The sequence below is a fragment of the Vicugna pacos genome, chromosome 11, assembly GCF_048564905.1.
Source record: "Vicugna pacos chromosome 11, VicPac4, whole genome shotgun sequence".
In the NCBI taxonomy this organism is placed as follows: Eukaryota; Metazoa; Chordata; class Mammalia; order Artiodactyla; family Camelidae; genus Vicugna; species Vicugna pacos.
In genome coordinates, this window is record NC_132997.1 from 80,210,386 (window position 1) to 80,224,921 (window position 14,536).

A 14,536-nucleotide genomic window follows, 5' to 3' on the forward strand; every position below is an offset into this window, starting at 1 on the left:
TTGAGTCTGTTTGTCCAGAATTTGGGATGGCCTGTGCATAGCCACCCGTGTTTTTATATAGTGACTGTGAGGATGACTTTGTAGATGAAAGAGGTGAGATGATGAGAAGTCTGGGGTGTGTATGTGTTAGCATCAGTTCAACAAATAGGAGTTATTGGCACATTGCTAGGTCTTCAGTTGGAGAAGGTGTGGTTAACTCCCCTGTCTTCATTAGCCTCTGAATTTAACAAATGAGGAAACTCACAATTAATGGGAGAGGCGTGGACCACTGAGTAACAGTGAAGAACTATGCTTTGCATAGCATACATGCTCCTTGGGCTATGCCAATAGGACAGGTACCTTGGCAGATTATTCTAATGTTCTACAAATAGCCTTGTCATTGATGTTCTTGGCTTGGCTGTTTCCGGCCAACCCACTACTGCCTATCACAGGATACAGTCAGAGAGGAGACCTCCCAGCCCTCCAGTCCTGACCCTGCAGAGAAGCTGAACGTTCCAAACCAACTTTTCCATGGTCTCTCTTTGACCCATAATGGGTCATATCCTTGCCTCTAATTTTTTCATAGTTTACATAAAAAAAATGGAAATGGTGCTGACCGACCCCATGGGGTGCGGGATGAGAATAAATCTCAAAGTTAGTGTTTTGTCGTCAGATAAATGCCATAAAAATGTTCAATATAATGGCTGATTATTTTTCTTTAATCTTAAATGGATACCTAGAATGGGAAAGTCCCATCTTGGTAGCAGAAATTCATTATCTCGGAAGGAGTTTAATGGCTGCTGTGCAAATGAACTGGAGGACGTTAAATTGTGGAATGGGAAGGAGCTGAGGAAAGTGAAATGAGTTGTGCATTAAATTTAGATAAACACAATTATGTGTAACTGGATTATCATGCGTGTAGGCAGGCACTGTATATTAGGCACCTGTGTTTTGATTAAAATCGATTCAGGTGCATATGTTTAGAATCCTTGCAGATACAGAGGTGTGCCTAAGCCACCGTCCAGATGCATGATGGGCAGGCAGGGAAACGTCTGATATCCAAGTCCCCAGCTGGAGAAGTTTAAAGGGTCTGGGACCAGCCTGACCAACCCAAGATTATTTCAGGAAACTGCTAATCTATTACAGGTAGCTTCAGCTCTCTGACACATACAGCTCCCTTCTGAGTTTCTTAATTTCAACTGGAGTCAGGAAAGTGGTCCTGGAGTCCAGTCTGATGACCCGCTTACTCCATGGTGGGGGCATAGAGGATGCTGGGGACTGGGCTTGCCTGTCATTCAAGTATTTATGGCTCTGAGGCCCCAGTGATGGGAACATAAAATCTCTTTGAATCCCTCTGTGGACAGACAGAATCAGACCCAGTTCTTTCTTATTACTCTTTTAGGTCCATGTCTGTAAGTCAGAGTCATCTTCAGATCAAAAGCAAGACCATCCTCTGATCTCTGGGTGGCCACACAGGTGAACAGAGCCAGCTGGCCCGTGTCTGACCTTGAAGGAGGACAGATGTGGAGAAGTAACTGTTGATAACCCAGTTATTTCCTGTTGACGTGTTTTATTTCAAATGCAAAGCATTGTCAGGATTAAAATAAATGCTACCAGTTACGGGGAAGCATTAAATTAGTAATTTTTCCCCCTTGCTTGATCCTATAATACCCCTCCACTCACAGGATAAATGCTAAGCTCTCCTCTGGGTGGTTTGAGATGCACTGTATGTTGTTACACAAACTAAAGTCAGCTTCCTTTTTCCCCCTCCCTTTGTCCCTCTCCTCTGTCCTCCTTGTCCCCCTCTCAGGTTATACTTATCCTGACGAAGCTGTATGACTTCAACCTGGGAAGCGTGACTGAGAGTTCACTTTGGAGGTAAGTGGATTGCAGATTTGTCAACTAGCCACGTGGGTTGGGCGCCCGTGAGGAATGCCAGCTAAGCAGTGGGAGAGCACGTTTTGTAAGGAGCGGAGGATGGTCCTCCTCCTGGGTGCTTTCTTTAATCCCCAGGTGGCACTGATGGCCTCCATCTGTGAATTTTTTTTTTAGCACTTTGCTTATCTGTCCTGGGGCGGGTCACGTGTTCTCCTTCGCACCGCGATTGCGCCTGCATTCCTGCAGTGTCTCATTCGACTTGGTGAACAGGAGTCTGAGGAGAGAGAGCAGAGCATGCCTGGCATAAGTGAGGGCCGTGGCTGAGGGAGCCTGCCGCAGGAGGCATGCTGGCCTCGGCGTGAGTCTTGCACCAGGGACCATTTCCTGTCCTTGGTGCCCGTCCGATTCTGTGGTCCTTGAGAAGCCTGTGCTTTATGGGAACAGGCACATGAGGGAATCAGGTCCATGTGATGACTTTGTGGTCCCCAGCCTTTGTGGGCTCCTTCCTCCATAAAATATTAAAATATACTTTTGACAGTGACACTGATGTAAAGACAAATACATGGATATTGTGTATTAAAAAGTTTTCAGCCTAAAATACTCATTTTTTGGTTTTGACTTTAAGAGAAATGACAGCATTTCTGTGAACTCTAGGCTCTGGGTCGATATGTTTGCTGGATTAGTCAACCCCCACGGAAGGCTGGGATGGGGACAAGGACGTGGGTGGGTTAAATCAGAGTTTCTCTGGACAGGGGACACTGCGCGCTCACGCTTCCATATACCTCCTCCCGTGCATGTGCGCGGTCACAGCCACGCATGCGCGCAGTCACACAGGGCCCCGGCAGGTTTCAGCAGCCACGGTGATTTGGTGCTTTGTGGTCTGTGCTTACTACGTCCCTGGGCCTCAAGAGGGCTATGTATCTGTCCTGTTTGACCTGTCATTTGCAGACATTGGGGAGAACACTGTCACAAAAGGCCATTCAGTTGGCCATGTCATTATCCGAGAGCCCCTCCTGAGGGTCTCCTGGGGCCTTGGAGCAGAGGGGTCTGGGGCGTGAGCAGCTGCATGCTGGCTGCTTCTCCGTCTGACCTGTTTGTTTGCAGAGGACCAGCTAGAGCCTCTCTCGGGGAGGGGAGCAGTTATAGCATCTATTACATGTTTAGAGATTCATTGCTCATATCACTGATTTGCCCAGGATGTCCAAAACCTAATTTTGCTGCTCAGTGAAAATTGGCAGAGGTATAAGTAACCAGGGTGCTTCTCATAGACGAAAGCCTGCCTATTTCTACTCACGTGGGACTTGCAGGGAATGAGCGCCTCAGAAACCATCCCCTCTGGCCCCGTCGCAGTGACACTATGGTGATCCTTTAAGCCTGACTCCAGTGCTGTCTGCTTGGTACAGATAATGGAATAAGCCAGAAAATCCTGTCCTTACAATGGGAAACAGCTATTCCTGTAGCCCAGGGTTCGGGAAAGGTTTGGTAGTTCTAGGGGTGGGCCAAGCAAAGCCAGGGAGCCGAGGCTGGGTACTTAATGCTAGAGGCCTGTGAGTGATGGAGTGTATGCTCCACAGTCGTTAAGAGCCAGTATGGTGTGTGCCAGAGACAGTAGATGGCCGAGTGTCCCCATGGGCACCCTGATGTCCCATTGCCAGGATTTAAATTCCAAACTGTCCAAACTTGTCCACCCAAACAGCTCCGGGCATTTTAACTAACCTCTCTGGATCTCTTTCCCAGGGCTGCCATAATCAAGGACCACAGACCGGCTGGCTTAAACCAGCAGAAATTTACTGTCTCCATAATCAAGGACCACAGACCGGCTGGCTTAAACCAGCAGAAATTTACTGTCTCCAGTCTAGAGGCCAGAAATCTAGGATCAAGGTGTCTTTAGGGCCACCCTCCCTCTGGAGGCTCTAGGGAGAATTCTTCCTTGTGCCTTCTAGCTTCTGGTGTCCGTTGGTGTTCCTTGGGGCTGCATTACTCCAGTCTCTGCCCTCAGCACCTTCTCCTCTGTGTCTGTGTCTTCTCCTCATCTTTCCCTGAGAAGGACACCTGCTAAAAATAAAAGATGCTGGAAATTGGGAAAAAAAAAAAAAAGAAGAAGAAGAGACACTTGCCATTGGAGTTAGAGCCCAGCTGGATAATCCAGAATGATCTCATTTCCAGGTCCTTAATTCCATCTGCAAAGACACTGTTGCAAATAAGGGCCAATCACAGGTTCTAGGGGTCAGGATGTATTTTAAGGGGGGGCTGCCATTCAACCCACTTCACTCTGTTAAACCTCAGTTTCCCTGGATGTAAACTGGAGAGAGTGCAGGTCTTACCTGTGCTCCAGCCACCCTGTGCTTGCTGTTCCTTGACCCAATCAACCTCTGCTCCCTAGAGCTCTCATACTCAGCTCCTTACTTGGCCTGAGCTCTCTTCTTCCCGGGGGCGGGGTGCCCCCTCTCTTCCCTCCTCTCTGTTCACCTGATCAGTGAAGCCTTTTCCTTTGGACTTAGCATTCCATCACTCAGCTGCATTTTCCTCCTTCGTACCAATCACCCTCTAGCTGCTAAATATTTACTTATTGATTTATTTATAGTCTACCTACACCCACTAACATCTAAGCTTGTAGAGAGAGAACACTTTTTACGTCTTAATTCAGTGCTGTGTTGTCAGCACCTCGAGTAGCATGTGGCACACAGGAGGTACTTAATATGTTTGCTCGATGAATAAATTAATGGATGGATTGTAAGGATTAAAGGAAATACTAAATGTACAAATGTTTAGGACAGTCACTCGCATGTGGGAGGTGCTCAATTAATTGTAATCATTAATGATCATTCTAATTGTGTGCGTTGTGATAGTTTTCATTTCATTATTGACTTTGTTTATAAGGACCCACTAATGCGGGGGTCCGTGTGATAGAAATGGTAGGACACCAAAGGGATGTGTTCTGTTATCTAAGCATTAGCATGGATCTTCAGGGGCGATGGCAGCGGACGGGGAGGGGGAAGAGTGATGTTTGTTGTTGTTCCTTGTACAGATTGGGGTGAATTGGAACAGCAGTTTCTACTTAGTCAAAGGCATTCTTTTGTAGACAAGATTCTCTGAGCTGGGTGTTGGAATGAGGGTCGGGATGCAATTTGGCAAATGGAAAGTGGAAAAATGTCCCTGCTACAGGGGAGACACCGGGCAAGGCTGGGTATAGGAGAGAAGGGAGCCGGGAAGGAGGCAGGGAGGGTAGCAGGGTGTTGGACCAGGTAAGGAGGATGTGGGGACTCAGCAGTTTCACAGAAGGGGTCAAACTCAGAGCATAGATTGTGGCTAACAGAGTATATATGGTGTGACCTCTCAGGGATTTGAAAAAGCTGGTCGATATTAGGGGCTTTCCCTCTGGATAAACGTTGTATATGGATGTATTTTTGTGATGTAATTCGGAGAGTTCATAGGTGTGATAAAGCTTAGCTTAGAAACTCCTACTGAGATTTGGCTGAGAAAGGGGGCTTCTAAACTTTGTGGGAATTTTCCAACTTGCCGGGGCCTCACAGGGTGCCTTCCACTTTTCATTCTTCCCGACTCACCCCTACAGATCTGTGCCTCCCGTCCTCTTTTCTATATTGTTAATGATGTATTTTACAGGCAGAGCCTAGAGCACTGCTTCCTTCCTTACTAATACAGTGAGCAGAGAAAAGAAACTAAATTAAACACCCACCCTTTCGTTTCCCTGATTTGGCCCAACATGCTTAACCAAGTTGAAATTGAATTTGGTGATTCTTCTTCAATTTTCTGTACAGCAGAGGAGCCTGGAGCAGCAGCTGTCAGGACAAGATGACTCTCCCTGCCAGGTTACAGTGTGATATAATTATTTGCCTCACTGAATTAATAATTTAGAAGCCATCGACTTCTAAGTAGACAAAAGACTGTTTGAAGGCATTCTGTGGTGTGGCAGTGGCGTGAGCCCTGTGACAGTCTTTCTGGAACTCCTTGGTGCCTTTATACTGTAGGTGGTCGGAATTTTTTTCTCTCCACCAACACAAGGATGGTTGTGTAACTTGGTCATTTAGCACATCCATCTGTTGGCATCCTTTAGTCAAAGGACATTTTACATATAGGATGACAAACTTACAGAGTCAATGAGGTTGGGGACTGACTTTTTAAAAAGACCCAGGGCGTTGCTTTCAGGGTGTTTTTATTCCATAGTGTGACAAGCCTAGACGTTGCCCATCTGCCAAGAGTAACTCGATTCGATATTTTTGGGGGGGATGTCTGGTTTATTCAAATTGTCAGTCAGAGTCCCCACCACAGAACTGACTAGCTGGGACCTGTGGGGATGAGCAGGGCAGGGATGTCTAGATGTCAGAAGATAAGACTGACTCTGTTCGATTTTACAGAAGCCTGACCCAAGGAGGAGAGATGAGTCAAGGCCAGGAGGCTGAGCGTCAATCAGCTTCCTCCTCCTCAAAGTGATTAAGAGTGAAGCTCTGGGACTGATGGCCTGGGTTCAAGTCCACCCTCCTCCACTTAGCCACTGAGTGATCTTGAACATGCTTCTTTACCTCTCTGTGGCTCCATTTCCTTATCTGTACAATGAGGATTGTCCTTCCACCTACCACATAAAGTTGTTATGAGGTTTCAATGAAATAAAATATGTAGACGGCCTAGAAATGTACCTGACCTCCAGTGCTTGTGCATAAAAAATGCCCAAGGAGAGTCAGTCGTCACCATGTAATCCTCCAGCAATGGAGCTGCTTCTCTATGCAGGTTGTTTCACCCAAGCTCTCCTGTTCTGTCCTTTACAAGAAACTGGAGGGTCACCAGCTCTGACTCACAGATGAAAGCGTTGACCATTACAGCGATTAAACAACTTGCCCCAGATCATAGGGGTACTAAGTAGGGGGTCCAGGTCCACCTGACACCTGTCTGTGTTCATTCTACCCTGTGTGCTGGGTCTGATGCTGTCATGAGAGTGGATTCTTTAACTCCTGCAGGGTAAGAGATCCTTCTTATGGGTGGGAGAATGGGGTGACATGGAAAGTGGGAGAAGGAGAAAACCCCACAGTGGAAAGACTGCTAGAGGGTGGTTGGCCTGGGATTTCAACCTCTAGGCTAAAATATGCTTTCTGAGATTGAGTCCAGTGCCGTCCTATTAGAAAGGTACGTGAGCCACGTAATTTTCCAGCAGTCAGTAATGCGAAAAGAAACAGTTGAGATCAATTTTATTAATACATTTTCTTTAACCTAGTTGTATAGAACTATCATTTCAATGTCTAATCAATAAAAATTATTAATGAGCTATTTTGCATGTTTTTTGTAGTAAGTCTCTAAAATCCAATGTATATTTTACACTTAAGGGCATTTCTCCATTTGGACCAGCCACACTTTGAGTGCTAAGTAGCTCCATATACCTACTGGATGCCATACTGCTCCATGGAAGTCTGGTACCCTCTTTTTCAAATATTATCAGTTCATTTTGGGGGTAGCTTTTTCCCCCCTAGAAATGCATATCTGTTTTACCAAAGGACAAAAGATAAAAAATTTTACTTTTTACTTTCATAGCCACCTGTTCTGGAGGGAAATTATTTTATGATGTTATGATACTTGGAATATGTGCAAAGTTAAGGGCTGACCTGGTCCATATCAAAACTCTGATAACCTAAAATGAAAGGAAGGCTATACAAATCTGTCCACAGAAGTAGAAGGAGCCACCAGAACTGTTAGGTCTTTGAACTGTGGTTCTTGGTAATTCTGAAATAATCATGGCTGTTGACCTTAGAGTTAGAGTCTTAGGGCTAAAAAGGATCATAGCAAACATTCTCTCTTTTTTTATATTGAAGTATAGTTGATTTACAATGTTGTGTTAGTTTCAGGTGTATAGCACAGTGATTCAGTTTTATACACACACACACACACACACACACACATATACGCTTACCTTCTTTTTCAGATTCTTTTCTATTATAGGTTATTACAAGATATTGAATATAGTTCCCTGGCTATACAGTAGGTCCTTGTCAATTATCTGTTTTATATATAGTAGTGTGTATATATTATTTACAAATTTCTAGTTTATCCCTCCCCCTCTTTCCTCTTTGGTAACCACAGTTTGTTTTCTGTGTCTGTGAGTCTATTTCTGGTTTGTAAGTAAGTTCATTTGTATCATCTTTTTTAGATTCCATGTATGTGATGTCATGATATTTGTCTTTCTCTGACTTACTTCACTTAGTATGACAATCTTTAGGTCCATCCATGTTGCTGCAAATAGTGTTATTTCATTCTTTTATATGGCTGAGTACTATTCCATTGTATAAATATACACAGCTTCTTTATCCAGTCATCTGTTGATGGATATTTAGGTTGCATCCACATCTTGGTTGTTGTAAATAGTGCTGCTGTGAACATTGGGGTGCATGTATCTTCCCAAATTAGAGTTTTCATCACATGTATGCCCAGGAGTGGGATTGCTGGATCATATGGTAAGTCTATTTTTAGCTTTTTATGGAATCTCTATGCTGTTCTCCACAGTGGCTCTAGTAGTTTGCATTCCTACCAACAGCATAGGAGGGTTCCCTTTTCTCCACACCCTCTCCAGCATTTCTCGTGTGTGGACTTTTAGATGATGCCCTTTCTGACTGGTGTGAGGTGGGCAAACATTTTCTTGTAACCACAGAACCTTATTTTTCCAGGGATAAGGATGTGAGTTCAGGGGGAGGAAGACACTTTCCCAGAGTTTCCTGGGTCAGAAGTCTGAGATTAGGAGTTCTCCCAGCTCCTGATCTCCTTCCATAAACTCACATGTCCCCTGCATGGAAACTCACATGTCCCCTACATTGAAACTCACATGTCATCCCCTAAATGGAAGCCCTGGGCTGGATAGAGGCACCCTCTTCATGTGTTTTCCATTCCCAACTGGAAATAGGCCGTTGTTATATGGTGTGCCGGCATTGCAGACTCAATGGCAGGGTCATGCTCCCCCTCATCTGTGTGGCAGTGCCATGTGGCCCATGCTTTGCTGCCATCTTCATGCCCATCTGCACAGATGGGTGTGTGCATCTCTGCCTCATTTAGTGGCAATCATGGTCCTTGATTTGAGAGCAAGGGTGCTACTCTTTTTTGGAAGTGGAACCTATGTAAAGACCAGTGAATCCACTGTCTGAGGTTTTTGAGTCTTGAGTTTTGAACAGAAGTCACAGTGGGGATTTATGTTTCCGACTGGTAGATCACTTCTTGGGTTCAGTTCTAAATGTCTTAAATATTAACACTTGAACTGATAAACAAACACATTGCCCTCCCCTCAAAAAAATGTTAAGGTCCTGTTTTCTGGAGGTAGAGATGCTAGCAAGCAATCTTCCAGCTTCCATCTGTCCATTCCAAGTGCTGGTCTCCAGCCAAGGTCCCTGAATGGTCAGTTTCTGATCAGGTGTGAGGTCACAGGAGCTCTCCTCTGGAATTTCTATCGGATGAGGGGTCCTCACAGAGCACAACAAATCTGTAGCTGTCTAGGCATAAGAGGAACCAGGAATCCTTTGCAATGGATGGTCCCCCTGCATTGCCACTGCACCTCATTCCCTCTCTCCATTTCACCCACCTCGGCCCAGCAGTGTGGGAGACCTGCTCTTGGAAAAGCGAGGAGGCTTCTCAGCCATTCCATCTGTGTGCCTGGCCTCAAGGCCTGCAGAGCAAGCAGGCTTCAAATCAAGGGCTTCCTGGTTGGGGTGTTTAGGTGTCCACTTCCTGGGCACAACCTCCCAGATGTCTTCTCTGACCCTCCTCCCTGCATTGGGTGCCTCTCCTCTGCTTACCACCAGTGTCACATCCCGACACTGTGTTGATGATTTGTTCCCAGCCAGGGACCTTCTTGAGGCCCAGGACCATGTGCCTTTCTTATTTCTGGATGTACAATGCCCAGGACGTGGGCTGCACTAAATAAAGGCTAGGAGAACTGAACGGAAGTTCCAGCAGCCCCAAACCCAGCCCGGCCCCAGCCCCGCCTGGCCCTGTTGCTTCCCTTGTATTGAGCTGTCTTATCCCCCTGACACTGGGGAATCCTGCGCCTCTTCATCTGGTTTGCAAGCTGTTGTCTGGGCCATTTATTTCCTCCTCTAATTGTTCTGTCAGTGACCTTTCCAGGGGATGCTGGTTTTTTTATTTTTTTTATTTAATAGAAAGTGGAGACCTTTTGGATTTATTAATTTTTTGTCTGCCAAGAAAACCCTGATAATAACTGCTAAGACTTCCCAGAAGTTATTAGTTTACAAATTTTAATGACACTCATGATTTATGTATGTGCTTCCCTCCCTCGGCAGCTGTTCATCCCAATTCCTTGGTGGAATTGCTGAATCTGAGTGAATTAATGGAAACAAAACTGCAGATTGGAATGACAGTTTTCTTTTTGCTAGGCTGTTAATTAAAAGCTTTCCATCCTATTCGCTGGGCTCTTCATATGTAAGGTTCCGATGGCTGGACTGATACAGGCTGGGAAATCCTTCCTCCAGAGCTGGGGCCGCCTTCTGTTTGCTTTTGGTGGTACTAAATCTGGTGAAAACTCCTGAATGGGTCACAGAGCATTCAGTTGAACAGATAATTAATTGAGCATCCGTTATGTAAGCAGGCCTGTGCTCATTGCTGGGAGATGCAGAATAAGTATTCCATGATTGCTGTCCTCGAGGAATGTTCAGTTTGGTTGAAAGATAAGATTAATGCACGTAGGACGCAGCATCAGGCATGTGCAAACATACACGCGTATATGCAAAACACACTGCGTTCTGTGGTGCGTGGCCCTGCTGTAGAAATACTTATATTTTTATTATTATCATACCTCATTCCATGAGGGTGAAAAGCAATTCTAGGAATGAACTAGAGAAATGATCAGTGTGGCTCATATATTTTGTTTTGCTGTTTACCGTAAAACACCTTATTTCTCCATTAGGATCTGAAACTTTTAGGAGGAGATACTTTTTCATATACCTGTAGTTCTCATAGTTCTCAGAAACACCTGGTAACAGAGGGGATGGAGTATGGGTGGTGCTTAAAGGAGTGGGTTCTGAATTCAGGTTGCCTGGGTGCGAATCCCAGATCTGCTTGCTAGCTGTACAACCTTAGGCAACTTTTTAATTTCTCTAAGCCTCAGTTTACTTACCCGTGTAGTGGGATGACAATAAGACCTACCCCAGTGGAAGCTTCATGAGGAGTCAGTGAGAGAATGCGTAGAATGCAAAATGCCTACAATCTAGTTAGTACTTAATGTAATAATTATTGTTTGTTCATAGGCCCATATCCTCCTAGCCCTGCAGCTTGTCGGGCTCCAGGGGACAGCTGTTGCCCATATCTTTAGGAGGTGGGGTGCGGGACACACCTCGAATCCTAAGAACATGATGCCTGGAAATGACACATTTCTGTTGAGAGAATGAATGTTCTGTAGTCTTCTCCTTTACTCACTTGCGCTTGATAAAAGGGAAAGGTTAATATATTACTTGGTTTTCCTACACCAGCTGCTGCTGCTGCTGTGGCTGATTTTGTGTGTAGGATGCAAAGCACAATCTGATTTAAGTTCCCCTAACATGGTGTTGAGTTAACTCGTCTGTTGCTGGTTATTTTCTTTTTAATGCAACTACTGGGGGATGCAAGCCCTTTGAAGAGCTTTGTTACCCAAGGAATTAACATGGAAGGCAGGGTGCGGTCATCCATGTGTCACAAACTTGGTGTATCCTCAGAATTACTTGTGGAATGTGTTAAAAAAAATCTAGATTCCTGGCTCCTACCCAAGATGTTCCAATTTAGTGAGACTGGGTGTTACTCAGGATATATACTTTAAAAATTTCCCTGGTTGGTTCTGATTTTCAGGTAGTTGGGGACCACTGAGCTCAGAGGAAGCTAGGCTCCCCTCAGTTACTGATTAACTGGATTTCTCATGCCATCCTTCTGTTTGCTCATCAACAAAAGTATTAAATGAAATGATCTCTCAAGTCCCTTTCAACTCCAAGTCCACAGACTCTACCAATCTGGGATGTCAAACAGGAAACACACACAGGATTTATGATGCCCAGCAGATAACTTCTATGAGCTAACAGCCCCGCTGGTGAGCACAGCCACCCTCCTTAAATATCCAGTGGTGCCGGCCACATGCATCTCTCACGGATGGAGAGTGGCTTATTGGCAGGTGTTAGCCAGAACACCTGTCCTGACTACTTAATTTAAATTCATTAAATAGAGAGCATCATTTAATCTATGAAACTCTGTTTCCCCCAAAAAATATAGAGAGAAGAGTTTTCCCTAAATATCGAGACCTCAGACATTTTACTTTGCTTGAGAATAGAGAAGTGCAGCTCTGGAGAAGCACATCTGGATTGCAGATTTCATATTTTCCTAGTTATGATGGGGAAGAGGTTTCTTTTCATGGCCTAGTCTTTTTTCTTCCACTAGGAAGGATCCTGACATGTACAAATCTTGACTTTGTCCAGTGGCTGAGAGAATGTGACCCTTTTGTATGGATGGTGTCTGTTGATTGTTATTTTATGTTATTTTTCCCTTCCCCCAAATGCAGTGCCATTTTATCAGCATCATAAATAACCCCACTGTTTGGAGAAGGGGAGTGGAATTCTGCTCACCCCCTTCTCCAGCCTGAGCTCCCTCTCATTTTCTCAGCAGTAGATTCATTAGCCTTCTAATGAAGTTAATAAGCAAACAGGAGCAGACAGTTCCTTCTAAAATAACATTTATAAATGGATGCACTTCCCGACTCTCTAAGAGAAGCCCTAATTTATTTCCCTGCCAGATGTCCACATGCGTAAAACTGATAGGTGGGTCCTTGGAATGTGGTTTGAAGCCAAAAAAAAAAAAAAGAGGAAAAATTTCAATTCACACGGAGCCTATCTATTTCCAAATTTATAGAAGAGTGGATTTTTCATACCCTGTTCCTGCTTACATATGTAATGACTATAAAGATGAGATAGTCAAGCTTTTATAGTTACTTTCTCATCTTTTGGTGGCCAGTTACTTCATTGGACATAGACTGTAAATGTCATTAGGAGGCTTCTGGCAACTTCTCCACAAAGACCATTGCTGTAGACTTTATTTGGGGAGCAATAAACTGGTAAAAAAGACCTCTTCTTTCTGTTACGTTTCTGTGAGTATTTTTTTTTCAGAAACACTGAACTTACAAAGGAAGCATTTCACAGCTTACTGCTGCTTCCAAATCATTTGTGCCCAAGTTAAAGCTAAAGTGAAGTCTTAAAATGCAATACATAGCATTTGTCTTTTGAAAGATTTTCCTTTCAAGGGTACTAATCTCTTAAACTGGTATATTTGTAGTCATTGCCACATGAACTCATGGCCCGTCTCATATTTCTGGAAGGAATGTGAGGCCTGTATAATTAAACATTCTATTTTACAGATGGATAAAATAAGGTCTCGAATGGGTTGGTGGTCAGTGAGTTCAGATCTGGTGCCCAGCTCCAGGTCTACCAGATCTCAGCAGCCCCATGCTCTTGCTGTTAAATTAATAGTCACTCCTTCCTGGCCTTTCCAGCTCTGCAGCCACTCACATTTCATTAGAGACCTATGGCCAAGGGACCTCTTTGGGGACTAGGAATGGGTTTCCTTGGATATTTGTCTAAGTGATTTTCAATTCTGGGGGATCATGAGAATCACCAGGGAAATATATGAAAAGCTGGTTTCCTGGGCCTTATTCCAAACTGACTGAATCAATTTCTGGGATCAAGATCTAGGAATTTATGGTTTTAAAGAATTCCCCCCTTGATTTTGATATAACCACTGACCTAAGAGGCTTCATGGCCATTTTTATTCTGAAAGGCCCATGAAAACTTATTTTGGGGAACCTTCCCCCCAGCATAGCGCCATGCCCTCTTACCCGTTTTCCTTACGGCTGACTCAGAATGACAAGCGTAATCGTTCATGCAAAAATACATAGTTGCACCCTCCTCTTTATAAATGACAACCATAAAGGTTAGTAACTGGAATGAGCTTTGGCTCGTGCTAATTAGCTCACATTCTGTCAGCATCAGGCTTGTTTAATTGGGCAATTAACATTGATTTCAGAGAGTGGTGCTACAGGAGAATGGTCGTAAGGTCCTGCCCTCCATGGAGTTGTGTTGCGATAACCCATAGGGGTGAGTTGGCAGCTGGAAATCTAGGCTCCCTGGGGATCAGAGAGCACAACAAATGGGGAATGGGTTTCAGGTGAATTTGGAAAGCTTTCTATTCATAAGTTTTGGTGGCAAGCGACAGAAATCATCACTTACTTAGGCAACGTATTGGATTTGTTGGAAGGATAATGCTATGGCTCAACATTTGGAGGGAGAGAGAACAACAAAACCTCAGGAATAACAAAATCCTAAGCATCTCCAGGGACCGTGGATTGTCATGCTGTACTCTACATTTCCAGGGAGCAGGACAACTGGATGTCACAGCTCTGCTCTCTGGTGAGCTGTCATCATACGACAACAACCTTCCCTGTGGTTTCAATTCCTGAGAGAAGGAATTGAAGAGACCACTTGGGTTAAGTAGTCAAAACATTAAGTGTGTTCAGGGGTGAGAATTTCCTGGCTAGGCTGTCTCCCTTGTCCATTCCTATGCATCAGGAGACTGGGACCACCAGAAAGCTAGGAGGGTTCTGGGAATACCGGACCAATCGCCTTCACAGGAGTCACATGTTTTCTGAGGTATTCTAATGTAGGGG

At 44.6% G+C, this 14,536-nt stretch overlaps 1 protein-coding gene across 1 annotated transcript in view; it reads left to right on the forward strand.

Moving 5' to 3' along the window:
• Window positions 1-14,536, forward strand: part of SORCS3 (sortilin related VPS10 domain containing receptor 3) — a 560,208-nt gene that overhangs the window by 173,127 nt on the left and 372,545 nt on the right. Inside the window, exon 2 of the mRNA XM_006216335.4 lies at window positions 1,790-1,857. Coding sequence (XP_006216397.1) covers window positions 1,790-1,857 — 68 coding nt within the window. The remainder of the gene's footprint in view (window positions 1-1,789; window positions 1,858-14,536) is intronic.